Source organism: Myotis myotis, unplaced genomic scaffold (genome assembly GCF_014108235.1).
Source record: "Myotis myotis isolate mMyoMyo1 unplaced genomic scaffold, mMyoMyo1.p scaffold_m19_p_15, whole genome shotgun sequence".
Classification (NCBI taxonomy): domain Eukaryota; kingdom Metazoa; phylum Chordata; class Mammalia; order Chiroptera; family Vespertilionidae; genus Myotis; species Myotis myotis.
In genome coordinates, this window is record NW_023416319.1 from 4,612,567 (window position 1) to 4,640,235 (window position 27,669).

Consider the following 27,669-nt stretch of genomic DNA (forward strand, 5'->3'; position numbering starts at 1 on the left):
TGATACAGTTTGTGCCCGGGAGAGCACACACTACACTCAGCCTCCACCTGCACTTCTTTCTCAGCCAGTCAGTGGTGAGTGTGGGCATGTCACTGACTGGCTGAGGTCTCCAGCACCCTGGTCCTCACTGTTGGGATTTCGGGGATGCTGTGTCATCCAAAGCTCGCTACGGAATGGAAGAAACAACCACAGGGTGGGTTCTCAGGCCTGCATCCCTCTGCCTGGGGACCCAGCGCAGTGGGTCCTGGAGGTGAGCAGACCAGAGACTGGGAGGCGAGGGAACCATTGATTCAGTGTCCTCTGAGCCAAGAGGCCGAGTGCGGCCAAAGCTTCACCCAGTCCCAGCGGCCTCTCCTCCCCTTCCCCAACCCCCCAGCGCGGACACAGCTGAGGCAGGTGGACAGAAATAATGCCTTTATTTCCTGAAGCCCAGCCATATGCTCCAGGGCAGGGGGGACCTCCTCGCCTAGGAGGGCATCAGGCCTGCTCAGTGGGCAGCTCTGGGTCTTTCTCTTCACTGACTCCAAGGGGCTTTGGATTAGCCTGTGGGAGATCAGGGTCTGAGATGGAAGTCTCCCCAAATCTGTGTACCCACACCCTCCCTGGGGCCTGCCCCCCCCCACCCCCCCTCACCCCCACTGACAGACTCTTCTAGAGGCTAGACTTTGCCTTGGCTGTGCCCCTGTGGGAAGATCATCCTCTGAGGACCCCCTGGACCCCCTCCTTGCCTCCCCCCCCCCCCCCCGCCCAGTTCCTTTCATGATTCCAGGGCTCACAGCTTCTTCTGGGCTGGCCCCATCCTCTTGTTTGCTCGGGGCTTGAGCAGTGACTTGCACTCCGAGCTTTTCCAGTTCCTCCTTCAGCCTGGACATAAAGGGATGGATAAGGGGGCGGGGGGGAACGGGAGGGGAGGAGAGGGAAAAGAGAGCTGGAGAGAGCAGGGGACAGAGGCAGGAGACTCCCTGAGCAGCCTCCCCTTACAGACAGGGAGAGGGGCTCCATGCCCACCTCTGCCTCCTCTGCTGCAGCTGCTGGCACTCCCCCTGCAGCTGCTCGTGGCGCTGGGCAGTGTCCTCCAGGAGCTCCTGGGCCTTTCTGGTCTCCTCCTCAAACAGATGGCTGAGGGTGGGGCCATCAGTGCTGTAGCCCCCCCTCTGCCCTTCCCCACCCCGCCCGTCTTACACGGCAGCCGCTGCCTCCTTGCTGCGGAGGAAGAGCCCCTCAGTGATGGCAGAGCAGCCCTTGGTACCAAACTGGGAGCTCAGACGATTCTTCACATCCTCCAGCTTGGCTTCTACCAGCTTCTCTGCAGCAGGAAGGGGCAGATGGGCAGGCCAGGGCAGAGCAGGGCAGGGCAGAGCCAGGCCCCCCCATTCTCACCTTCCTTGAGCAATTGCTCATTGCTGCTGTCCAGGGCGCCAATCTCCTGGGCCAGCTGCTCTGGACTCTGAGGGGGTAGAAAGGAGGCCCATGCTTATCTCCCACTTCCCCTCATTCGCCTCCGAGAAGCCTACTTGCATCTAGTCTTCACTCAGCATGACTCACTTCCTACCACCCTGGCCCTGCAGACATGCCAGGACCTCTGCACTGGCTGCTGCCTCTGCCTGGAACGGCTCTCCCAGCTACCTGCGGTGCTGTGCCGAGAGGCTCAGGAGGTCGTCCTCTGGAGAATCGGGGACCAGCCAGCCCTGTTGCTCTTCCTCATTCCTCTGCGTGGCCCCCTCATTGAGCCCTTCCATCCTGACATTCATTCTCTCTGCCTAGTTTCTGGTTTGGAGGTTGGGATCCCTTGGTGGCAAACACTGACCCCCACCCCCTACCTGTGATGTCCCCAAATATATCTATGGGTGTCCTTGATGGATGACCCCTCCTTAGCTCATCAGGATTCCTCCTGACCACTGAAGGGCCCTGAGAAGGCAGCAGGGATGGGTGGGCAGGACCAGCGAAGAGGATGAAACTGGGTGGCAGTGAGGGTGGTGATGAGGGTCTGACTGAAGGGGATTTTGAGGTATGGCTGTCACAGCCTGCTCAGACACTGGGTGTGGCGGGTGAGAGGAATGAAGCCCGGAGGATGACTGAATTTTGGGCCTGGTTCTGCCAAGGAAGATGGGGGGAAATGGGAGGAATGGATTTGAGTGACTCACGTGGAATTCCCAGAGGTCCTTGTGCTGGCTCATCAGTTCCTCCAACTGTTCCTCGAAATCCAATCTGGGGGCCAACCACAATTGGATGAGGGGTCCTGGGTTGAGACGCCCCACATCCTGGCCCAGGCCAAGGGTCTCCATGTACAGTCCTGGGGAGGGGGGCTTGCCCATACTCTTTGCTCTTCTGGGGAAACTTCACCACCTTGACCCTCTGGGCCTTAGCCTGGCCAGTTCCTCTTTTAACCCCCATCCCTGATATCACCCCCATCTATAACCCATTCCAGCCCCCGAAGGCCTCAGGCACCTGGCTTTACCTCAACTGTCTCTGTTTGCTCTTCTCTTCCTCAATCTGGAAGTTGAGGGCACAGATTCGCTCCTTGCACTCCTCTAGCAGGGTTTGCTTCCTGGAAAGAGGCAAGACAGCCCTCCATCATGTTCTCCGAATGTCTCCCCAGGAAAGGGCTGGAGCGAGGCTTCTGCTTCCTTCTCCTGAGATCTGTCCTAGGCCTCTAGGTGGAGTCCTTCTCTATAACTTGTGTGTGTGTGGGGGGGGGGGGGGGCGCGGGGGGCGCGGGGACATGAGCACATGCCCCCTGAAAATATCTTGGTGAGGATTAGGGAGATCAACAGGGACATGGCCAAGTGCAGAAGCACACACACATTCATCTCATCGGAATTTCCCAATCTGAGGATGCCAGGACTTGGTGCCTCTGGTCACAAAATGAGCTGAGTAAGTGTTCAGGAGGTGGAGAGATGGATACACAAATGGTCAGGTGGATGAAGAATAATGGATGATTGATGAGAGGCTGAGTGGACAGACGGTTGAAGGGACAGATAGGCAGGTGATTGAACAGCCAGCCATGGAACTGGTGGAAAGCGTAAAAGGCTTAGAAGAAAAACCAGCTAGAAGAATTGAATTGGTATTCTAGCAAAAAAATGATTATCCCCCGTGAGTGAGAACACCCACAACAGGCCTGCCTATTGCGAGAGCTGGGGTGAGAAGACACTCATGGGCCTTTCCATTTGACAGGAGAGCTGTGATCTACGACATTCCCCTCACTTTCTTTACCAGAATGAAGGGCAGGGCAGAGTGAGGCCCAGGTAGAGCACTTACCTCTGTGCCTCACTTTCCTTTTCCTGGCAGTGGAGCCGGAGGATCCTCAGGGTCTCTGCAGGGAAAGGAACCATCAAGGCATCAGGTTTGTGGAGAGGTAACAGGGTTCCATCATGCGGAGTCTCGTGGACACGTGGTGGGACTTTGTCATTTGCTACAAATGGGGTGGAAGCCACAGGAGGGATGCCAGCTGGTGCAAAGGCTCCGGTGCCCTGCAGGGAGTGAGCTTCCGCAGGGGCAAAGGCAGAAGCCTGGGGCAGCGTAGCTGTCGTTACCTTGCTTTTTACTCAAGATCTCTTTCAGGCGCACTTTCTCTCCACTCACTGGAAAACACAGCAACAGGTTCAGGTATCAGGGACCACCCACTGTACCCTCAGGGACACGGGCATTTTGGTACAGCACTCCTTCGAAAACAAATGTGGACCCCTCAAGGCAAACCCCCTCCCCTCTTGTGCCCACACTCCCTGTGAGCACCAAGGGCTCTGATGTGATACAGGGTGACTGACTGGAGGACCCCGTGGAATGCAGGCGTGTTTATATGGAGGGAAGAGAAAAAGGAAACACATCATCTGAAATGGGTCAAGACTGTGAGGAAACACATCAAGCAGGAAGGGGCATGTAATCAGGTGGTGCTGTCTTTGGATGGGATGATTGGGGAGGGTCTCTTTGAGAATGGAAATCTGAGCTAGAGCTGAATGATGACGTGAAGCAATGGGAACCGATATTATCTGCGGGGAACAGCCTAGCAAAGGCCGTGAGGTGGAAGTATGCTTGGAGGGTGTTTGGGGAATACTCCTACCCACAGTAGGCAAGGGGGAGTTTGGTCGGCTAGGACCTGCGGCTGGAGAGGGGGCACGGCCCTTGGCCACAGTACACATGCTCAGTGCCTGGAATACTGGGTTCAGGGAGGCATGACGTTGGGGACCTCTGAGTGAACCTTGGCACACTTACGTGAGTCCAGTTCCTTCTGCAGAGTCTCCCAGACAGTCCGGGCCTCTCCCAGCTCCTCACTGGCTTTCTTTTTTGCTGTGCCAAAGAGCAGGACAGACATTGTCAGGGCAGCCTCCAGCTACACCATTCCTTGCAAACAGTGACATTTCACATTTGTCTTCGAGCAAACCCAGAGGGGCCCAGATTTTATTGAGCAGAAACATGAGGCTTCCAGAGGCCTTTTTGTTGGGCTCTGTCTGCAGCAGGGCCAGGATAATGGGCCCAAGACAGCTGCATTTGGATGGACCCGTGCTTGGTTTAATGCTCTGCAGTTGCTGTTGTGAAATACTTAGTAATTTCTGAACAAGGGGTCCTGCGTTTTCATTCTGCACCGGGCCCTCCTGGCTGAGAGGCTAAAATTCCTGAGCTCACCTTGTTGCACCTCATTAATCCGGTTAATCAGGACCTCAACCCTGGGCTCTAGGCTTCCCGCTGCAGGGAGGAAAGGAGTTTGAGTGAAGACGATAGTGCAGGCAGAGGAACATGGGAACCCCCCAGGGGCTCACATTCAAGGTAGGGGCCATGAGGAAGAGATAAACCAAGATATTGACTCGGGCTGTGGTACCTGCAGTCAAGAGAAATAGAGGGGCTAGGGATCAAAGACTGAAAGAGTGGGACATGCTTCTTCAGATATGGGAAGGCCTCTTGAAGGCCCCAAATCAAGTGAGGGGGCAGGCCCTGCACTCCTGGGGTGGGAATGGGAGGCAGTGAGTGCAGAGGTCTGCCCTGAGATGGCAACATGGCTGGGAGGAGCCCGGTGAGGTGGAGGGAAGGGAGATGAAGGTGAAAACCTGCGTCTAACTTTAATCTCTTTCATGCAGTGAGTCAAGTGGGTGGGTAGTCAGCAAGGGGGTTGCAACTGGATTTTGGGAAAATGTTTTGCCTGCTATCCTCTTATACTTTAATTTTGGATCATAGGTCTATACTTTTATTTTCAAGAATTAAGTTTTAGAAGTAAGAGCGAATGAATTGATTTCCAAAGGTTGTGAACTGTGGGGCCTGGAGTTGAATCCACTTCTGTTTGAGCCTCAGGTATAACGGAGACATATGACCTTTCTGCAACTTCTTCACCATATCCATCAAGTTTTCAATTTTCTGTGAGGACTTGGCCTGCCCTGTGGAGACAAAACAGAACATTTCAGATCCTGTAGGAGAGGCCTGAGGAAGGATCCGACAACCTTGGGCTGGGACTGAGATGGGCTGAGGGCAGACCTCCAGTCAGAGAGGTGCCCGGCTGGCTCCTTGTCTCGAGGCGGACACTGCACGAGAGATAAACTGAGCCCCTTTGTGAGCAGCTTTCACTAACAGGTAAATGACACCGCAGATCTCCCTTCACTAAAACTCAGGGTGCGGGTAGGGATGCACTCTCACTGCTGCTACTGTTCAAGGCTGGGTCCGCGCTCGCGATGTAATAGTGAAAGGAAGGAAAGGAGGGATATAAGAAACTGAAACAAGGAGTCAGAAATCACTGCAACTGGCAGACACCATAATCAACCAGAAAGTGCTAGAGATCTCATTTTTAAAACCCCACAAGGAATAGGAAGAACACGTAATAAAACGTCTCATTTAAGCATATGTAAATATAGAGCTTCCCTGTACACAATCGTTATTCTGAAGCCTCCCAGTAAAGTATTTCATGTTGACTTGTTATAACCAATATAGGCACTTGTATTTTTCACTCCCTAATAAAGTAGATCTAGGTAATTATTACTAATGGCATTAACATTACAATAAAGATAACCGGACATCATGAGACACTTAGGTAAAAATACAAGGTAGGATTCTTGACCAAAAATGACACATACTTACTAAGCCTCTTAATTTAAATATCAAGTCAGAGGAAACACAGGGACAGGGGAACATGTTAAATGGCTCATGAGTATGAAATGAGCAACATTCCGATTGGGAAGCTCCACAGGAAAAGCAACCCAGCTTCTTTAACAAATAAATTTTGGGGAAAGGGGAGAAAGGAAGACCCTTACAGACTAAAAGGGATTAAAGAGACATGTTAACCAATTTCAGTAAACAAACTGCATTTAGATCTTGATTCAAACAAATGCACTTCAAAAAATATTGATGACACAATCAGGGAAATTTGAAAATTGACCAGATAAGTTGATGAAACAAAAGAATGATTGTATCTCTTAAAATTTCAGAGGCCACAATGGTATTGTGGTGAGCTTTCTGAAAAGAGTACTTATCCTTTAGAGAACGTTTAGAGATGTGCATGGCCGTATCTATGGGTTACGTGCTTTGATGCCTGGGATGCTGTGAAATGAAACAGTGGAGGGGTGAGGAGAAAGAGCAAACCAGACTGCCCAGAGCTGATCGTCGTTAAAGCTGAAAGACGGGCTCGTAGGGTAATTATACGTTGTTCTCGACCTCTGTATAGGTTTAAGTCTTTTCATAATAAAAATTTTGAAAATCAACCAACCAACTAATCAATCAATCAATCTAGGGAAGCTAAACAACCATTTCTGCATGAGAGTGGCGAAAAGGATGGTTAACCAAAAATTACACAAATGGCCAAGAAACATTTTGAAAGAGGCACACCCTCGAATCATAACGAAAGAGATGGAAACCACGCCTTGTGCCCCGGAGGTGGGTGAAGATGAGGAAGTGTGACAGCGCCCGTTTGGGCTGCCGTGGGCCACGGGCCCTTCCACCCACGGGCACACTGGAGACCAACGTGACCTCTGGCAACCATGTGGCCGCAGCAACATGTTGAAGACAACCCCACTTCCAGGAATTTACCCATCAGACATACTCAGATAAATATTCAAAAGGGCACGCGAGATGACACTGAAGCAGTGTCTGTTGATGTCAAAGTGGGAAACCCATGGAGAACTAAGGCTTCATCCCCACGACAGGGCTCTGTGCAGCCGTCAGTCCCCAAATACGCACCCACCGCGTCCACGTAACCTCTGGCTGGAAGGACGGGAAAGGGTGTTTACTGTTCACATACACTTCTGCGTAGAGTTATATTAAGTTAATAAATTTCTGCGTAGAGTTATATTAAGTTAATAAATTTCCCCGTAACCCCAAAATGACTTTTTAAAAAAATATATTTTTATTGATTTCAGAGAGGAAGGGAGAGGGAGAGAGAGAGAGAAATATCCACGATGAGAGAGAATCATGGATCAGCTGCCTCCTGCACGCCCCCTACTGGGGATCGGGCCCGCAACCCAAGCCTGTGCCCTGACCGGAATCGAACCGGGACCTTGAGTCCGCAGGCCGAGCCATCGCTCCTTTCGGGCCTTGTCCGTACTGTTTCCATTCTCCGGCGCTGGTCCTAGGAAGGGCGGGCTGGGGCAGCAGCAAATCGCTGTCCAATGAGCCAACGACTCTCTCACAAAACAGCCTGTGTAGTATGAGTCCCCTATTTCTGACCTTCTATTTTAAAACAATTCCACATTTACTTAAAAGTGGTAGAAACAGAAGCCGCAGCCCCTGCACGCCCTTTCCCGGGCGCCCCAGGTGTGCGGCTGAGCTGCAGACACCCCGCTTCGTTACCCAGCACACCCTGCGGGGTCGTCGGAGGTCAAGGGCACTCGCCCTGCAGGCACCCCTCCTGACGACATTAACATCGGACCCTCGAACGACGGTTAAGAAATGTGCCCAAGGAGTGCCTAGACCGTCCCCCCAGAAAATCAAACAATAAGATTTAAAATGTGTCCTCACTTGTGTGTTCCCTTCAGAATCCAAACCCCTTCTCCGCCGCCGCCGGACAGACGCCCTCTGTGCACCCCGCGCAGATAATAAGCTTTTCCCGCAGATGCTAGGCCGCGGCCTGCGGATACGGAGGGGAAGCCACCTGCGCTCCCGCCCGTCCCCGACGGAGGCCCGCACCCCCCGCACTACCTTCGGCCTTCCCAGCCTGGTCCGTCTTCCCGGTCCCCGAGGACTCAGACCTCGAAGGCCCCGGCCGCCCAGCCATTTCCTCTCAGCTCGTGGGCGCCTGGTTGGCACCTCCGCTGGGATTGGACGGCACCCGCGAGGGGGCGGGGCTTCCGTAGCACGTCTGCGCAATGCGCTTCACACCACCTTCCGGGAGAGCTACCGCAGGATAACGGCTCTGGGCAAACGCCGGAGAAAGTCCTTAAGGGTAGAAGAGGGGAGGGCCGGCGTGCCGACTTCCGGGCTGCCGATTGGCCGGTATGAGGAATCTGATCTGCGCATGTGCAGAGGCCTCCCGGGCGCGCGCCCCTGTGGACGTCGCTGGCGCTGCAGCACGTGCTCCTGTGCAGTCCATCGGGGAACGGAGCTAGAGCCTCAGTTCCGAGGTGCTCCTCGCTGCACACACCAGAGCTTTACAGTGTCACCGAAGACTCCTCGCTCAGGCATCGGGAGCGAGGCAGACGGTGTCAGCTCCACGGGACTAGCCTTGGCTGCACGTCTAGGTAGGATGGAGGGGAGAGTGCAAGGGTGCAGCATGACCCTCCTTCCTCCTAGCTTGATCCCACGGCTGGCCCTGCTACCTGTGGACAGAGAGCGGCCGAAGGTGGGGCCGAGGGGGTGAACCGTCTCGGGGTCTGCCGGGAGGGCAGGGGGTGCGGGAAAACCCTGCCCATAGGGGACGAGGTGTCCTACCCCGCGCTGCGGCAGGTGGTCACCTGGGGTGGTGCAGGTGTAGATGCAGGTGCAGGCGCGGAATTCTCGTTTCTGGGGAGAGGCATGGCTGCGGGGCCATCCCCGGGCCAGTGGACCTGGGTGCAGTCAGTGCGGGATAGTTTCCAGCCTGTTCACTGTATACGAAGTCTGTTCTGGGACAGGCCAACCAGAAGGAGTAGTCTCAGCGCTGGCACCTCTGTGTTAAAGCCCTCACCCATCTTCCAATCAGAGAGGTGAATGCTGACAGTGGGGGTTCCCAGTGACTGAACTGGGGTGGCATGATAGGAAATGAGGCCAGGAGCGCCAATGAGCCTGATAGTCTCAGCACTGTGGGGATCATAGAACCTTTCTTCTCTAGGCTGGGGGCTGGGGGCGGGGCAGGGGGACCCGGTTGGTAGTTCTTACACTTGGGAAACAACAGGATTAGGTCCTTAATTTTTTTTTTTTTACCCTTTTTAATACTTTAAAAAATTAATTACAAAAAAATAAAATACATGTAAATAGAAAAAAAATTATGAATATAACCTGTACACCCCGCCCCCACCCCCACCCTTAATTGCTGTCATTCGGAGGGGAGTGGCCCCCAGCCAACCCGGCCCCACCCACCCCCACCGCCTCTACCCGAAGTCCCGGCGGTGGTAAGAGTCGGGGTCACAGTATTTTGTGACAACCACTCTGTTGGCGAACTTGCGACCTGTCAGGCCCTGCATGGCTTTCTGGCAGTCACACACAGAGGCGAACTCCACGAAGACCTTCCCGCAGCCGGGCACCTCCACGCCGTCCACGGGCCGGGGGATCTCGATGGACCTGACCAGCCCGTGCTTGCTGCACTCGTCCCGCACGTCCTCCACGATCTCCTCGTACTCCTCGTCGTCCAGGAGCTCCTCGGGCAGCACCGTGTTCAGGAGGCACAGGACCTCCGTGGGCTGGCCCCCCATCTGCACCTGGGAGCTCAGCAGGCCTGGCACTTGCAGGGTCACGGGGGTCTGGTGGATGGTGCTCGGCATGGCATTCTTGGCCCCCACACTCGCCCTCTGCACCTGCAGTGTCCTGTCCCCCAGCTGCATCCTGTTCAGCCCCGCCATGGCCTGATCCGTAGCGCTGATGTCCACGTACTCACAGAAGGCGAAGCCCTTGGAGAGCCCGGTGGCGCCGTCCTTGACCAGGTGGAAGGCCTTGAGGGGCCCGAACGATGTCAGCAGCTCTTTCACCTGGTCCTCGTGCAGGTAGTTGGGCAAGCCCCCCACGAACAGCTTGTGCGCAGAGTCCGGGACCACGGTGGACACCACACCGGGCAGGTAGACAGAGGGGTTCTCCGACAGGCCGGGCAGAGGCTGGTAGTCGTGGGGCCGGCGGATCTTCAGCGACTGGCCCTGGAAGATGATGCCGTCGAAGGCCGTGGCCTGGGTGGTCTCGTCCACGGAGCGGAACTCCAAGAAGGCGAAGTTCTTGTCTTGGTTGATCTGCACGGCCAGGACGGGGTGGCCCGGGGCCTGCGTCAGCCCGCCCAGGCGCATCTGGGCGTTGAAGAAGTCCACCATGGCCTCCTCGGTGACGCCGAAGGGGATGTTGCCCACGTAGAGGCGCCGGGCCTGCCTAGTCATCTGGCTCCCCACCCCAGGCACTGGCGTCGGGGTCACAGCCAGACCGCCCGGGGTGGTGGTGGGGAGGAGGGCGGTGGCTGGAATCTGACCCGCAGCTTGCATGGCCTTGTACTGCAGGGGGGTGACGTGCTCAAAGCCGGGCGGCGGCACGTCCCAGTATTTGCGGACCTTCCTCTTCTTCTCATGGCGGGGGGAGCGAATCAATCGACCCCGCTCCTCTTTAGCGCCTCTGGCCAACGGTTTGCTTCGTCGCCGCCGGTCCCGGGATGCGCTCCGCTGGTCCCGGTTGCGCCTGTCGCGGCTCCGGCTGCGGCGCTTGCGGTCCCGGCTGCGTGAGCGGCTGTGGCTGCGCTTGCGGTGCCGGTTCTCCTTGTCTCGTCCTTGCTTATTCTCGATGAGCTGCCGCTGGAACTCCTGGGAGTCCGACATGCTGAGGCTGCCGCCTAAGGGCCCTGTGCAGCGCTCACCTCGCCTGGCCGCCTGCCCGCTCTAGCCGCTCGCTCCCAGCAGGTCCAGGGGTTCCCAAAGGTGTGGACGGAGTCTGCGAAGAATGAAGGACAAGGAGGCAGTGTTCAGCTGATCAGCATAGCCTGGTTCTCCAGCCAGGTTCTCTCCAGGTTCTCCAGCCAGGTTCTCCAGCTAGGTTCTCTCTAGGTCCCTAATTTTAAAAGGTCAAACTGGTCACAGTGTGGCGGTAGGACTGGACAAGAGAGGCGCAGTGAGTACACCGGTGAGAGGTGGTGCTGGCCTGAGCTGAGGCAGGGACCATGGGTTTGGAGAGGACAGGAGTGTGAAGACCAGAGAGAAGCCGTGGTTAACAATGTCCTGAAGGTAAAGCCAGCACAGGTGTAGGAGCTGGTACCTAGGGGGACTTTGGCTCTTTGGACATGAATAGAAGAGCTCGTTCTGCTAAAAGGGGGCTAGTTGCTATACTCTTGGTTTATCCCACACAGAGGGTAGGAAAGACTAAGAAGGGAGGAGGGCGGGAGAGTGGGTGCGGATCACATGTTGAGCAGGAGCTGACACACTTTGCTGAATCCCTGCAGCCACCCTGAGAGGTGAGGAGACTGAGTTTACATTTATTTGCCTGAAGTCGCACAGCCAGTAAGGGATGGGGCCAGAAGTCAGTTCTGCACCTGTCCCCCTAGGCTCCATTCTGAGCCCCTAGGAAGCTCTTGTCAGGTGAGGCCTCAGAGGAAGGTCACGTGGGCAGAAGCAGACCTGTGCTCTGGACTAAAGAATAGATTTTAAACGGCTGGAGGGCAGCCCCTGTTATAGGCCTCTGGTGCTGGTTGTGCTCCTGTAAAGGGCCAGGGCACCTCCTCCCTCCCTCCCTGTCCCCTTCCCCAGCTGCCTGCCCAAATCCTACCCCAGACACCAGCTGGGGTGAGTGTATGGCAAGGTGGACCATTAGGTAATGTGCAGATTTTCTTCAGATAGAATGACCAAGATTCAACCCAAAGCTGCAAGGACTGTGTGATTCCTCTATTTGTCCAGGATACTGTGTGTGCTCGCTCTTCTGACCCATCTTGGCCCATTTAAGGCCTCAGTTATGTTAGACTCAGTCTTCAGCTTAAATACCTGCAAAATGGAGATAACACATCCCCTGCCTCATCTACCAAATGGGGGCAATAGGTCAGATGAGTATGTGAGGATCTTAAAGCAGGAATTATATCAAAGTGAGCTTATGACCAGGGGTCTACATCCTCATTTTAATGCAGAGTGGGCAGAGTCCTCAAGGCAGGAAAATGCTCTTTTCTTCCAGCTTGTGGGCACCTTGGGAGGAACACCTGAGTGAAGGTCACCAGGAAGAGTTTTTCTCTGCTGCCAGCTATTTCCGGCTTGAAAATAACCAGAAATGCTATTCTCTGCTGCCATCTCCTGTGCCTTTTGGAAACAGCACCTGAGTAGAAGTCAGAAAAAGTTCTCTGCTGTCTCCTGTGCATGTTGAGAACAACACCTTAGAGGAGATTACCAGAAAAAGCTGGTTCAGAGGCCGGGCTAGGACCTGAGGCTAGCATCAGTCTTTAATGATGTCACACTGCACACTGACAAGTCACAGGCTTTCGTCTTGTGTTGGCCGTGGCAGCTCACAGTGAGTCTAAAGGTCTGAACACCACACTGGCCTGCAGGGAACAGACACTCATTCCAAACCCCTGTCTCCATTCCTTCTGAATTCTATCATTGACCTCTCCAGAGAGCAGTAGCTGCCGATGACTGGTTTCAGTTAAGTGTACGCCAACTTAAAACAGAATTATAAAAACATATTTACAGACATTTCACAGTGATCCTATAGTCAGGAGCAAAGACCTTTTTATTTTTATTAATCCTCAACCGAGGATATTTTTTCCATTGATTTTTAGAGAGTGGAAGGGAGGTAGAGTGACACAGAGAGAGAAACGTCAATGTGAGAGAGACACATCGATTGGTTGCCTTTCACATGTGGGATCAAGCCTGCAACCAAGGTATGTACTCTTTGCTGGAATCGAACCCAGACCCTTCAGTCCGAGGGCCAACACTCTATCCACTGAGCCAAACCCGCTCGGGCAAAGACCTTTTTATAAAAAGAGTTATATCTAGGGCTGTGCAAAATTCAAAACGATCAGATCCCTTTGAAAGAGTCCAGAGTCCATGAAATGAAAAGTGACCCATTGGGAAGCCCCAGTGTGCCAAAGATTGCCTTCCAGGAAAGGACCCTTATTGAGCACACTTGGCCTTGGAGCCAGAGGTTGAAAGGGCTCCTGATTCTAGGGCAGGGGTGGGCAAACTTTTTGACTCGAGGGCCACAATGGGTTCTTAAACTGGACCGGAGGGCCAGAACAAAAGCATGGATGGAGTGTTTGTGTGAACTAATATAAATTCAAAGTAAACATCATTACATAAAAGGGTACGGTCTTTTTTTTCAATAGTTTTATTCATTTCAAACGGGCTGGGTCCGGCCCGCGGGCCGTAGTTGGCCCACGGCTGTTCTAGAGGGAGAGGTGGCTGTGCAAGTCACTCTCACTCACTGAGGCTGGCTCCCTTGGTCGTGCTGGAAAGAGGTATTGTTTGTGGGCACTGGCTAGGCAGTTCTGCAAAAATACTCTAGGACTAGATTCTCAATTTGAGATGGCAAAAGATGGAATTCTTCAGAGGAGAGCAAGACATGGGGGACAAATACAGAATAAATACAAACTGGTCACACAACAGAAACTGAAGAGCATCCAGGGAAGGTCTGGTGACCAGGGAGGCAGGTTGACATCACCTAATGGCTACAAGCAAAGGGATGACATGCCCTCATGTTCAGAGAATAGGGCTCCTACAAACCCAGAAGCAGCAAGGCCAGGTGGGCGACACCAAGGCTGATTTCAGGACCAACTGCATGACTAATGACCCCCCTGGTACTGGCTAATCAGTGGAGACCACCACCCTGAAAGGACACACCTGGAAAGCTGGGATTATATCTAGGGCTGTGCAAAATTCAGAAGGATCAGATCCCTTTAAAAGAGTCCAGAGTCCATGAAATGAAAAATGACCCATCGGGAAGCCCCAGGGTGCCAAAGATTGCCTTCCAGGAATATTCCATTGAGATCCTCCCCAGAGACCTCCCCTAATTTCCCCACCTTTAGAGAGCAGATAAGAACCCTTAGGACAGAGGACCCAGCCTCCATCTCTCTCTCTCTCCCTCACCCTTTCTCTCTTAGGCCTTTCACCCTCTCCTTCCCCCAGGCACCTATATCCTTGTTTTCTTTCTCCTAAATTCCAAGGGCCCTTTGACTCTCTAACTTGTTTCCTGAGCCCACACAGCCTGGTTGTCTCACTTTTTCTATCTCTGTGACTTTCTAAATAAACTTTGTCTTGACTCTAAACTTTCTTTCTTCCTTTCTTTCTTTCTTTCCTTCGTTCCTTCGTTCCTTCCTTCCTTCCTTCCTTCCTTTCTTTCTTTCTTTCTCTCTTTCTCTCTCTCTCTCTCTCTCTCTCTCTCTCTATCTCTCTCTCTCTTTCTCTCTCTCTCTCTCTTTTTCTCTCTTTCTTTCTTTCCTTTCTTTCTTTCTTGTGTGTGTGCGCGCGCCGTCACTCGGATTCTAAACTTTCTTAGCCCCAGAACTCAAGCAGTGAGGTTGCTGAATCAAGCAAGGTTCAATCATTGAATCTGGTGCCAATTTGCCTCTAGGAGATCAAGGCTAGATGCTACAGGGCCTTATAAGTTAAGAGGGAAAGGAAATCAGAAGGGTGTAAAGGAGGGTGGAGAAATAATATTGCTTTGTAGAAAGTTCACTCTGACTTCAGTGTTATACAACAGATAAGGACGGGGCAAGCCTGGGAGCAGGCAAGCAGCTGGCAGGCTGCGGCAGTGAACCAGCTGAACAGGGAGGGTGGCTAAAATTAGAGTGACTGCAGTAGGGATGAACAGAAACAGGAGGAATTCTCAGGAAAGATGTTAGACTGAACAGATATATCTTCATTTTCTTCCTCCTGAAACTTTAAAAACACAAATGGGATTGTTTGTTTCAAAAACATTTTGGAAGGCACCAAAAAAATGGACAAGTACTAGATGATTTAGAAAACCAGTAACGAGGATAACTCAAAGGCAATTTTATTGGCACCATAGACTCACCAAGAGGTTTAGGACCTGATTGCCTCAGGCACCTCTGGAAGTGGCAGTGAAGGGGACGAGAGAAGTCCTATAATTAGGATTTGTCCCTTAAAAAAAAAAAAAATTAGGATTGGTTAAAACTGCTTAAGAAGCAGTTAAGTCCCCTCCCTGACTTGAGTTACTGGAATACTACCCATCCCCCTTCTTGGGAAAAAGACTGTAAAACAAAAGGAAGATTATGCAAAAACTGTACATACTGAATAATAAAGCAGTTTATCTCACAACCCCAGCCCAATTTCTCTACTCAGCTCCAAGAACTCTAGCTGCCGAGACTTCAGCCTCTAGGCAGGAGGATATTAGGAGAATCTTCTTTGGGTCATGGGAACAAAAGAACTAGAGATACTGAAATCAGGGTTTCCCAATAAGAGGACGCAGCCAGATCCACCCACAAGCCCCAGAACACACCTTCCACTTGCCCAAGTACTTCTTCAGCACTTGCTTTGGATCTTCTTGTCTTACCTCAGCTCGAAATGAACCCCGACTGTTCCTGCTGGGTGGCCCCTGCCCTTGCACTGCTCCTGCAAATGCAAAGAGTACAAATGCATCTCCTGCTAGAAGAGCCGCCACGCCTGCTGATCCACGTGTTGTACCACGTGCGCCCAGGGCTTGTACCAAGTCTGCAAAAGGGCATCAGACAAGTGCAGACGCTGAGCCTGACATTGGAAAAGCCAGTTCCCACATGGAAAAACCTGTATTTTTAAATTGTTTCCTATTACCCTGACTTTGGTTGGTACATTCCTGTTTCTATGAAATCTTTCTGACAATAAACTCATATAGACTAAAACAATAACAACAATAAAACCCCACCAAGGCCTATTTATATGCTCTGAGCTCCCAATCACCTCTTTAGTCCCCACACTTTAAAAAAGATCTTTTAACATGAACGAGAGCAAAACAAGACACACACAAAGGAACAGGAAGTAGCAACTTAGAAGAAATAGCCCACTCGGGAAGGCAAAACAATAAAATACCTACGGTCTGGCCAGTGTGGCTCAGTGGTTGAATGTGGACCTATGAACCAGGAGGTCACAGTTTCATTCCCAGTCAAGGTATATGCCTGGGTTGTGGGCTCGATCCCAGTGTGGGGCATGCAGGAGGCAACTGATCAATGATTCTCTCTCATCATTGATGTTTCTCTCTCTCTCTCCCCCTTCCTCTCTGAAATCAATAAAAATATATTTTAAAAATATCTATGAATAATATCTTCAGAGGGATAAAAGGATCAACAACCAAGAATAGCATCAGGTGCATTTAAAAAGAAAAGAAATTCAAGAAACAAAGAAGAAAGTCAATAACCCCTGGAGTGAAGAGAGGCCCCACTTTTGAGTGTTGTGTGTCGGAGGTCATGTTGATTAGTTGGAGAGAATTAAGAGGCCAAAACCGGTTTGGCTCAGTGGATAGAGCGTCAGCCTGCGGACTGAGAGGTCCCGGGTTCGATTCCGGTCAAGGGCATGTACCTGGGTTGCGGGCACATCCCCGGTGGGGGATGTGCAAGAGGCAGCTGATCGATGTTTCTCTCTCATCGATGTTTCTAACTCTCTCTATCTCTCTCCCTTCCTCTCTGTGAAAAATCAATAAAATATATTAAAAAAAAAAAAAAGAATTAAGAGGCTAAGATTTATAAAAAGAAAAAGTAAAGAAAAGTGAAAGTCAATAGAAGAAAAATAAATGTAAGAAAATTCCCAAAAAGTAAAGCAAAAAAGACAAACATGGAAGCTAAGAGACCAACCTAAGAAAATTAGAAATTTCTAGGCAAGGAAATCCTGTATCTGAATATTAAGAGTTCTGCTAAGAATAGGCACAGAGAAAATGCAGGGGAGGGAATCACCAAGGGGAAAAGAATTTATTCCCAGAAATGAAGGATACAAGTTTTCAGATTGGAGTTGAGTACCCGGTACAGTTGGTGAAAACAGACACACACCAGAGTGTTAGGACTATAGGGCAATATAACCTTAATGGCCTTTTGTAAGCTTCCCACCACAGGAGGACAAAGACCAGAAAAACTTGCAGGACACCAGGAATCAGACCAGATAGAAATTGTCCTAAAGACACCTGATTGCACACCTGCATTCCATCTGCATTCTAAGCCCACCAACTCAGCCCCCAGACCCACTGATGACAAGAGCTTCCCGCCAGTGACTACATATACGGACGAAACTCCAGCTCCTGGGTGCTATATCCATCATCTACCAAATGTCTCCTGTGCAGCCCTTCCCTTCGGTTACCCCACCCCCCACCCCCTTTCCTTAAGTAAATTCAATTTTCTTTCATCGCAGTCAGAGATGGCTATTCAGCTTGCCCACACACCCCGATTTTAGTATTTCACAGAGCATGGAGACAAGATCCCTAAAGGTTCCAAAAGGAGAAAAACGGGTCAAAGGGAAAGGAATTCAGCTCCGAAACTATTTACCTCCCAAACATACTGTCTAAGAAAGCAATGGAGGAGATGATCCAGCCAAATGAAGGAATAAGCTAAGAGAGTTCTTCCTCTGTGGGATAGAAAACATGATACTGTTGAAGAAAAGGAAACTGGCCCACGGTGGAGCCCCTAGAACAGCAAATCAAGACTTACTTGCAGTTTGAGCTCCTCCCAGGAATGTGGCCTTAAACCAATCAGTCTGGAATTTCCTGATCGACTCTAGTGAGGTAATCTGCTTGATAAGATCCTCAGCCGTTCCCAAAAGGTAGGTGACTTCGCCTGAAACCGTCCTTTTCTTTTGCTAATAACTCCCTTGTCCTGTCTTCCCGCCTATAAAAGCCTTACATTTTGTACAGCTACTAAGAGCACCTCTCTATTTATTAAATAGGATGCTGTCCAGTTCATGAATTATTCAATAAAGCCAGTTAGATCTTCACATTTACTCAGTTGAATTTTTGTTCTTTTTTTATTTTAGTTCTTGTTCTTTAACAGATTTGGTGGCAGCAATGGGATTTGAAGTGAATTTCTGAAGGTATTCAGGGACAACAAGAAACACAGGCATGGGACTCCACAAGCCCTTCGAGTTCAAGGTCTTTCTTATCATCTTGGAGGGCCATGTTTATTTTTTATTTTTATTTTTTTATTTTTTATTTTTTTAAATATATTTTATTGATTTTTTACAGAGAGGAAGGGAGAGAGACAGAGAGTCAGAAACATCGATGAGAGAGAAACATCGATCAGCTGCCTCCTGCACATCCCCTACTGGGGATATGCCCGCAACCCAGGTACATGCCCTTGACCGGAATCGAACCTGGGACCTTTCAGTCCGCAGGCCGACGCTCTATCCACTGAGCCAAACCGGTTTCGGCGGCCATGTTTATTTTTAAACTATAGGCCTGGTGCACAGATTCATGCACATTGAAAGGAAATTAATTAGAAGAAATATTTTAGAGGCTGGGGAGGGACAGAAGGAGATTGGCCAGCCAGAGAGGGACCGAGGGAGGTTGGCTCCTGGTCATGTCTGGCCTGTCTCAGCCAGTCGAAATAGGCCAGACCCCAGCAGCAAGCTAACCTACCGGTCGGAGTGTCTGCCCCTGGTGGTCAGTGCACATCATAGCAACTGGTCAAACTGGTCAGACACTTAGCATAGTAGGCATATCTATATATATAAAAGCCTACTATGCTAAGTGTCTGACCAATTGGTCGACTGTTTGGTTGACCAGTCAACCAGTCACTGTGATGCACACTGACCATGAGGGGGCAGACGCTCCGACCAGTAGGTTAGCTTGCTGCTGGGGTCTGGCTGATCAGGACTGGGTGAGACGGCCCCGATTGACCTTGATCACCAGCCAGGCCGAGGGACCTCAACCATGCACGAATTCGTGCACCGAGCCTCTAGTGCAGGGGTAGGCAAACTTTTTGACTCGAGGGCCACAATGGGTTCTTAAACTGGACCGGAGGGCCGGAACAAAAGCATGGATGGAGTGTTTGTGTGAACTAATATAAATTCAAAGTAAACATCATTACATAAAAGGGTACGGTCTTTTTTCTCAATAGTTTTATTCATTTCAAATGGGCCGGATCCGGCCCGCGGGCCGTAGTTTGCCCACGGCTGCTCTAGTGTGTATATAAATTCATGCACAGGTAGGGTCCCTAGGCCTGGCTGGCAATCAGGGCTGATCTGTGGGGCAACCAGTGGGGCAATGGGGGGGGGGGGGTTTGCTGCTGGCACCCGTGTTGGCTGGCCTAGGGCCTGCGGGCTGGGGGCAGCTCCTGCATTGAGCGTCTGCCCCCTGATGGTCAGTGCTCATCATAGCAACCAGTCCACCAGTTCCACCATTTGGTTGATTTGCATATTAGGCTTTTATTATATAGGATATTGCCAGTGCACATCATATGTATCGGCCGGTTGGTCAGTCAGATGGTCAGATGGATGTACGGTCGGTCACTTAGCCTTTTATATATATAGATGAGATGGTGTAGAACAATGCATACAGTTGGCTGTCTGCATCGCAGATTTCCAACCAGATTGAAAATACTGTCCTGTTAGCGGTGAAATGGCACCAGGTTGTTATCAGACCTCAATTCAGCAACCTCAGTACTTGAGTTCAGTAAAAAAAGAATTCAGAGCCAAGGAACTCAAATTATAAGAGAAAGTTTATTTAGAAAGTCACAGCGGTAAAAAAAAACAAAACTGAGCCAGCTGGGCTGCATGGGCTCAGGAACTGAGTTACAAAAGCAGAAGAAGGGCCCTTGTTGCTTAGGAAAAAGAAGGGCAGAAAGATGTGCCTCAGAGAAGGAAAAGGGGAAAGAGGAGGTTGAGAGAGAGAGAGAGAGAGAGAGAGAGAGAGAGAGAAAACACACTGGGTCCTTGGTCCTAAGTGTTTTTATCCCCTCTTTAAAGGTGGGGTCTTAGGGGAGATCCCAGGGGAGGATCTCAATAGAATATCCATCAGCTTTTCCAGGTCTGTCCTTTCAGGGTGTGGTCTCTACTGATTGGCCAGTGCTAAGGGAGGGTTATTAGTCATTGCATCTGAGCCTGATGTCAGCTAAGGTGTCCCTTCATCTGGTTTTGCTGCTTTTCTGGGTCCTGAGCTGAAACAAATCTGTGGCCTAAGTGTCATCTCTAGTTTGACCAAAAACTCAGCAGACCCGAGGCTTTGTTCTTAAGATTACTTGATGTGCAAAAAAAAAAAAGGAAAGAAAAAAAAAAAGATGACTTGATGTGGGTCAGAACCTCACGTCCTGAGGACTTGATGCTGAAGGGAGTGGTCCTGCAAGGACTTGTATGGGAGTCCTGTGAGGCTACTCTTCAGTCCCCCTGTTCCTCCTTTAAGGGGGGCTATCACATGACCAGGATATTCGAGGGGAGGCACGGTCACCCTGGAGCGAGGTCCCAGCCTAGTTTGTCCGGTTGCTGGTACCTGGGGCTTTCTGCTCTGGTGACTTCTGTACCTGGCCTATTGTTCCTGCTCTTCTCACGTCTATCTACATGCCTACTCTTTTCGGTCCGCAGGTGGTTGAACCTGAGGATGCAAAACCTGGGGATATGAAGGGCCAACTGTATATTCATTGAAAAAAAAAAAAATCCCAGTATAAGAAGACCCAAGTAGTTCAAACCCGTATTGTTCAAAGGTCGACTGTGATTTGCCATGAAGCTAAAATATGAGACGTCTCCATTTACTACCAGGGACTTGGCAACCCTCTCCGCTCAACAAATGAATGCGTGAGAACGTGGTGGTAATGCTCTGGATTTGCAACTCGATTTTGTCAACTCACGCAGACTCACAAGAGCCGGGTGTGTAACCCAATGTGCCAATTAATCAGGTCACAGCGGGAAATGCAGGGACCCCCCTCGGCCCTAAGGAGGGCTGGAGCCCCGAGTTCCCTTCTTTTCCCGCTTTCAAGACTCCGTTCCCATCACCCCCCCCCCCCCCCCAACACACACACAACCCGTGCACATGCCCCATTTCCAGTCGATGAGACTGGCCCCTTCCAGGCCAGGCTAAACAAAGTGAACTTGGACATTTCCCAAACTTCCTCATTGAAAGGTGATCATAGATGTGATCTTCTGTGAGTGCAGACATGGGTGTGGGGGGGAGGTGGGCGGGCCCGAGGGCTGCTGCACCCATTAGTTTTGCCCGGAGTCGTTTCGGAGGGGGGTGTCTGGGCTGCGCCTCGGGGCTGCGGTGCCTCCGCCCCGAGCGCGGCCGCGCGCCGGGAACTAATTAGTGGGACTTGGTGTCGCCCTCGTCGCTTTGGCGCCGGGTGTCGAAGAGCAACGCGGCTCTGCCCGCCGGGCCGGGACGCCGGGCGCCGCGCCACAGCCTCCCCGAGGCCGGCCTGCCCGTCCCTCCGCCCGCTTCCAAGATGGCGGCGCGCTGCCGTCGCGTCGCGGCCCGCCCCGCCCCCGGGCCCGCCGGCCGCCCCGCCTCCTCGTGCGCGGGGCCGCGCCGCGCGCGCCCGCCGCCCCTTCCGCGCGAGCTCCACCCAGGTCGGCAGCAGCGCGGTCGGCGGCGCCTATTTCCCGCCATTGTGCGAAGTGGAGGTTGGGGGCCCGGACGCGCCGCCTTCCCGTGGCCGGCAGCTCCCGGGCGGCCGCCGCCACCGCCGCGGTCCCCTGAGGCCCGGCGGCCCGCGCCACGCGTGTCGCCCTGCGTGGGAGGGCGAGGAGCGGCCGAGCCCCTGAGGAGGCGCCGCGGCGCGGGACGCCGCTCGGCGAGATGCCGTGCGGGGAGGACTGGCTGAGCCACCCGCTCGGGATCGTGCAGGGCTTCTTCGGTGAGTGGCGGCGCGGGGCGGGCCGGGCCGGGCGGCGGCCGACTGGGCGAGCCGGGGGCCGGGCCCGCGCGGGGCGACCTCGGGGGCTCGCGCGGCCCAGACGGACCGCGCCGCCGGCGCCGAGACCCCGTCCCCGAGCCGGGCCGCAGGTGCCTCCCACCTGCCGGATTCGCGGTCCGCCGGCGGCCACGGGGACGCCGCGAGGAGCGGGCGGCCGGCCGGCCGTGATTGACGGCGGCGCTCCCTGCCTGCCCCGCCGGGGCCCGAGCCCGCGGGCGGGCGGGCGGGCGGGCGGGCGGCCGGGCTCGGAGGGGTCCCGGAAGCCGCGGAGGGCCCGCCGGGACGGGGCGAGGAGCGCCCTTCGCCGGGGAGCCTGCGGGATATTTCAAAACTTCCGGTGTGGCGGGGCGCCGGCCGCTCGCCGCCCGAGTTGGCACGGGCCGCCGAGACCCAGCCTCCCCGCTCGGGATGAGCCGGGCTGGGACCGCTTCCCGCTTCTGTGAGGGCGACGGCAGACCCTGCCCGGGGCCGCTCCGCGGGCCGAGCTCCCGAGCCCCCGCTGGAGACGCGCACACGCGGGGCATCGCAGTTGCAGGTGCTGTGACGGCTGCTCTTCTGCTCGGGGCGCGGGGGGGTCAGGGAAGGGTGTTGACGGTTAACTCGGCCGCGGCCAGGAGCGGAGGCAAACGCGTGGGAAACCCCTGGCGGAAGGGGAGCCCTAGCACCTGGCCGCCCGCAAGTCACTTAGACGGGAGAGTGGCCTTAGCTCCTGGAAAGCCTCGTGCCTCGTGGGGTATCGCGGAGAACCACCCGTCAGAAGCTGAATGCTCCCCGGGGCCAAAGCTGGTGGTGTGAAGTGGCTGCGTTGCAGCCCTCGATCACGGTCCCTATAATTGGAACTCGTTTAGTTACCTGGTTTCGCAGCCTGAAACTAGAGGCAGCAAATGAGAAGACATCCCGGGTACGCATGCATCCCCCTGGAAACCAGTGAACGCTGACAACCTGATGAAGAAGAAGTGGAAACTGTATACCTGTATTTTAAAAACTAGACTAGACACCACCCCCCCCCCCCAAAAAAAAAAAAATCATATCCATCAAGGGTGCTTTGAGGAAGGGGCAAATATCCCTCCACCAGATCCTAGTAATTGATGTTCATGATACTGGAACCCGTAATTGATACCCAAAATAATGGCCCCAAAATGTGGAGTGAAGGTTAAATTGCATAGTCGGTTTATCAGGGTACAGACTCATAGATACTTTATCTGAAAAATCCTTCAAAAGTATAAACTTTCGGTGCTTAATGGGTGCAGTTCCAGTTACTGATCTTTAGAAAATTTACTTATGAGAAATACCTCATATCCTAGTTATGCTGAACCAATAAGATTATATTTGATAGAGATTTGAATATGTTTGTATCAGATTTTGTCTCAGTGTGTATAATCCTAAGGGGCACATCTCATCATGGTACAGAAATGATATAATTTGGTTATAAAATACTGGCTTTACAGTAGTTGGAAAATTTTGTGAATTGTGGGGACCTGGACCTTGATACCCCCTCTCCCCCCCCCCCCCCAAGTATAATTTGTTCCTATATAGGTTGTGTCTTACAGAGAAAAAACTAATATTGGGTTGTCGTGGTTTTGTAGAAGCTGTTCTGAAGTATAGTATATACATATTTTTGCTGTGTTTTCCTGTCACGGAATGTATTGAATACCTTTATAAAACAGCACTATGGGTATGTTTGTGTGAGAAGTATGTCAGGTGTTAACTTCTAAACTCTTTTTGCTTTAGTCGGAAATTGTTTAAATCCATTCCCCCCACCCCTCCTCCCCCAGACAGAAGAATAAGGCAGCACGTCTTTGTAGTTTTGGTTCCACCCCTGCCTCACTCTCAGACCTCATGTTGCCCCTCATGTTGAACTCTTTCACTTTGACTGTGAGCCTGGCCTTCGGCCTTCTGCATCAGCTGTTTCCTTTTGCCTGGTCCCTCCTTCCCATCCCACTTCACTCTCCTGGCTGAATCTTACTCTTCCTTTGGGAACTTAAGTACTTCTGCTCCCAGTTACTCCAGGACCCTGTGTGTCCTGGAAATGAGCATGTAAAGCAGCAGGCTGTTGAAAGTACTTGTTTTGGGTTCCTTTGCTGGATCTTGACTCTGAGCAGTCTTGGCCTGTAGCTGCCTGATTCACGGGCAATATCCTAATTGCCTGGAATATGTTTTGTGCAACGAAAGTGCTGGTGACAGTTGAACAGAGGCAGTGGATGGTTTCTGGACCACACATCTCAAACTTAGGGCAGTCCTGGCAGACCTTATATTGATTCAGAGAATTTGAGGGTGTGCCCCATATGAATTACTTTTACATACAAATCCTAATTCTTTCTTCTTGGCTCAGATAAGAAACTTTGAAATTCTGTGAGTTGCTACTCATAACTATATGAGTCTTAATTAATCTTTGTGAACCAACCTTGCATTTGTATTTGCCATAATACAGTTGTTCATATGTAAAGGCTTTTCTGCAAGCCTTCATAAAATGCATTTAATGTTTCAGTTCCAGTTTCTAAAAGATTTTATATGCAGGCCATTGAGGTCCAAGGCTTAAATTAAGATTTAGGAATGCTTTAGTTCTGCAGATTTCTGTTGGGCTCTGTCATGGGCATAATGCTGGAGTCAGTCCCCCCGCTATTGCTCAATTCGTGATCCATAGCAGATAGCTTTCCTTAAGCAAAGGCAGGAATCTTCAAAAAAGAAAGTTTTGTACACTTCTCTTTCAATCATTTTTTATTTAAAAGAAATTTTCTTCATTTAAATTTATTAAAAACTTGAATAACCGCTGTTAATTTCAGAAGTAGGGATGCTTGTCAACTCTGACTTCTTTTATTGTTTTTAAATTGTTGGTTGAGTCAAGATCATTATTTTTGGTTATATTCAAGGAACTTTGGTTGTATCTGATAGAGTTAGAACTAGCGTATCTCGTACAAAAGAGCAGTGGTGTGTAAAGGAGGGGAGGAAGGAGTATTTTCTAGTATTTTAGAGAATTTAAAGCAGTAAGAAAATTGAAAGTTGGTATGCCTTTTTATTGTCACCATAATTCTAAACAGGCAATTAATACCCTTTTGTTTGTACCCACCTTGGATTTCTCCTGCCATCGCACCTTTAGTAGGCCACTGATAAGAAGAAATCTATTATGAGTGTTACGGCCAAAGGTGATCCTGAGTGGGGGGGTGAAAGGATTGAGAAAAGACAGACAAGAGAATGAAAGCTGGGTCTCGGTGGGACGCTGCTCCCTGATGAGACAGCGCCAGCGCCCACAAGCCGTGTCTTTATTTTATAGCAGGGGTCCTCAAACTACGGCCCGCGGGCCACATGCAAATACAAATATTATATTTGTTCCCGTTTTGTTTTTTTACTTCAAAATAAGATATGTGCAGTGTGCATAGGAATTTGTTCATAGTTTTTTTTTAAACTATAGTCCGGCCCTCGAACGGTCTGTGGGACAGTGAATTGGCCCCCTGTTTAAAAAGTTTGAGGACCCCTGTTTTATAGCAAATGCCACGAGGCAAAGTAAGGGCGTGATCAGGGTGTTTACAGCATTCTTGTGAGTTTCAACCCCACTCAACTACATGCACCTGAACTCTATCGCACAGGCACGTGGCCACGTGTTTGGATCATAGGTTCAAGCTTACAACTATGGCCGTTGGCTATAATTGTGCTGGGAGGGCCCTGCCCTCCAGCTGGGACTTGCACGTGGCAATGAGAGGACCCTGTCCTTTCATTAGTCCGAGGCTTGAACCTGGCCAAGACACTGTAGCCGTGCCCCACAGTGAGGCTGTGGAACCCCAAAACACAGGAGAGTGGCTTGGTATCCAAAGAGACTAATGAGCGGATCAGGAACTGGGAAACTAGCAAGAATCCAGTCCAACTTTATCTCTTCTCCACATAGCTCCCACATTCACTTGTTCATAGTTTCAACCCACACTAGTTAGCACCTCCCATTTAATCCCAGATTCCAGGGTTAGAGAAACTGATTGGCCTGGCCTAGTATGGAGTCAGGAGTTCACTCCTACACTAGTCAGTTATGGCCAGAGCACAGCTATGCTATGTAGGCAGTCATGACTGTGGGGGGGCGGGGAGGGGGTGCGCAGGCGGGCAAAGTTCTCAGAGAAGAATGGATTGGGCTGCTATGGCAAAAGGCATAAATATGGATATATGCGGTTTTTAACTCATTACATAATAGCTGGCACATGGTTACAAAAAACATAGCACTATTACTTCCTGTACTGAGGTAACCACTTTTAACTGTTCTTACTTTTAGTTCTTTTTTCTTTGCAAAAATTTTCATTGAGGTGTAACTCATAATATTCACCACTTTAAAATGTAAGTTCATTGGTTTTTAATATATTACAGTGGTGTGCAATCACTATCATTTAGATCACCCCAAAAAGAAATACCATACCATAAGACCCAGGATTTCACAGGGAATTCTTATACATACACAGTACATAAAACAAAAACTTTATAAATTGGGCATCATCAAAATTAAACACTTTTTTCTTTGACCAGTTTTCTCAGTGGTTAGAGCATCAGCCCGTGGACCGGTTCAATTCCCCGGTCAATGGCACATATCTTGGTTGCAGGTTTAATCCTCCACCCCTGGTTGGGGCGCCACTAGGAGGCAACCAATTAATGCATCGATGTTTCTTTCTCTCTCCCGTCTCCCATCCTTTTCCTTTTCTAAAAATCAGTGGAAAAAATATTCTCATTGCGTGAGGATTAAATAAATTAAAACCTTTTGTTATGCCAAAGATATTTATTAGGAGACTGAAAAGACAAATTATGAACTGGGAGAATGTTTTTTGAAAATCATACATCTCATAAAAGAACTTGTATCCAGATTATTTAAAAAAATACAATGATAACCCAATTTTAAAAAGGAGCAAAAGATTTAAATAGACACTTTACCAGTTCAGTATTGTTAGCCACTAGGGAAATGCAGATTAAACCACGATGAGCTATTATGCACCTATTAGAACAACTACAATTGGGAAAAAACAATAGTGACAATAGCAAGTACTGGCAAGGATACAAACAGCTAGATTCTTATACATTGCCAGTGAGAAAGCAAAATGAAGAAGCCACTCTGGAAAAGTCAATCACAAAGTTAATCACACATTTCCAATATACCCAACTGTCCAATTCCTCGGTTTTTGTCCAGAGAAATGAAGGCTTATGTTCACACAAAAACCTATATGCACATGTTTATAGTTGTTTTGTTCTTAGTTATCAAAACCTGGGGAAAATCTGTCCTTCAATAGCTAATTGGACAAACAAATTAATGGTTCAGCTATATAGTGGAATACTATTTAACAATAAAAATAAATGAACTATTGATACATGCCTGGCCTTAGAGATTCACTAGGACCCGTGAATCAGTGTATAGATGTACACATGGCTAAGATTTATTACAGCAGCACAGTGAGGATACGTAACTGGGAAAAGACACAGAGTCTGGAAGAATTCATATGTAGGCTTCTTTATGTTTTCTCCCTTGGGAGAGTTCATAGATTGGAAGATGTATTTTTTAAAAAAATATGTTTTCATTGATTTTTAGAGAGAGGAAGGGAGAGGGAGAGATGGAAACAGCGATGAGAGAGGAACATCATCAGCCTCTAGATCAGCCGTGGGCAAACTATGGCCCGGATCCTGCCCGTTTGAAATGAATAAAACTATTGGGAAAAAAGACCGTACCCTTTTATGTAATGATATTTACTTTGAATTTATATTAGTTCACATAAACACTCCATCCATGCTTTTGTTCCGGCCCTCCGGTCCAGTTTAGTCAAAAAGTTTGCCCACCCCTGCTCTAGATAATA

The 27,669-nt window shown here is 50.8% G+C and overlaps 3 protein-coding genes across 9 annotated transcripts in view; 1 reads left to right on the forward strand and 2 right to left on the reverse strand.

Moving 5' to 3' along the window:
- Positions 1-399: 399 nt before the first annotated feature.
- SYCE1 (synaptonemal complex central element protein 1) lies at positions 400-17,697 on the reverse strand. 5 transcript variants are annotated; one of them, XM_036335765.1, is made up of 14 exons: positions 17,672-17,697; positions 15,559-15,617; positions 5,301-5,363; positions 4,621-4,680; positions 4,210-4,284; positions 3,534-3,581; positions 3,259-3,313; positions 2,459-2,548; positions 2,145-2,208; positions 1,381-1,447; positions 1,183-1,306; positions 1,009-1,119; positions 777-864; positions 400-543 (listed from the first exon to the last, which is right to left on the reverse strand). In XM_036335765.1, the coding sequence occupies exons 3-14, from the start codon at positions 5,326-5,328 to the stop codon at positions 478-480; spliced, it is 876 nt and encodes a 291-aa protein (XP_036191658.1). In that variant the 5' UTR covers positions 5,329-5,363; positions 15,559-15,617; positions 17,672-17,697; the 3' UTR covers positions 400-477. The 5 variants fall into 5 exon arrangements, with proteins under 5 accessions (XP_036191658.1, XP_036191659.1, XP_036191657.1 ...); XM_036335766.1 differs by lacking the exon at positions 17,672-17,697 and adding an exon at positions 17,510-17,653 and having other exon boundaries at positions 15,505-15,617; XM_036335764.1 differs by lacking the exon at positions 17,672-17,697 and adding an exon at positions 17,510-17,639.
- LOC118669677 (splicing factor U2AF 65 kDa subunit-like) lies at positions 9,473-15,612 on the reverse strand. 2 transcript variants are annotated; one of them, XM_036335762.1, is made up of 2 exons: positions 15,505-15,612; positions 9,473-11,004 (listed from the first exon to the last, which is right to left on the reverse strand). In XM_036335762.1, exon 2 carries the CDS (start codon positions 10,890-10,892, stop codon positions 9,477-9,479), a length of 1,416 nt encoding a protein of 471 aa, XP_036191655.1. In that variant the 5' UTR covers positions 10,893-11,004; positions 15,505-15,612; the 3' UTR covers positions 9,473-9,476. The 2 variants fall into 2 exon arrangements, with proteins under 2 accessions (XP_036191655.1, XP_036191654.1); XM_036335761.1 differs by lacking the exon at positions 15,505-15,612 and adding an exon at positions 15,061-15,141.
- Positions 17,698-21,489: 3,792 nt separating the features above from the next.
- LOC118669681 (minichromosome maintenance complex binding protein) overlaps positions 21,490-27,669 on the forward strand; it is a 33,588-nt gene continuing 27,408 nt past the window's right edge. For both annotated transcript variants that reach the window (XM_036335778.1, XM_036335779.1), the window contains exon 1: positions 21,490-21,799. In XM_036335778.1, the coding sequence (XP_036191671.1) occupies positions 21,742-21,799 (58 nt within the window). In that variant the 5' untranslated portion in view covers positions 21,490-21,741. The remainder of the gene's footprint in view (positions 21,800-27,669) is intronic.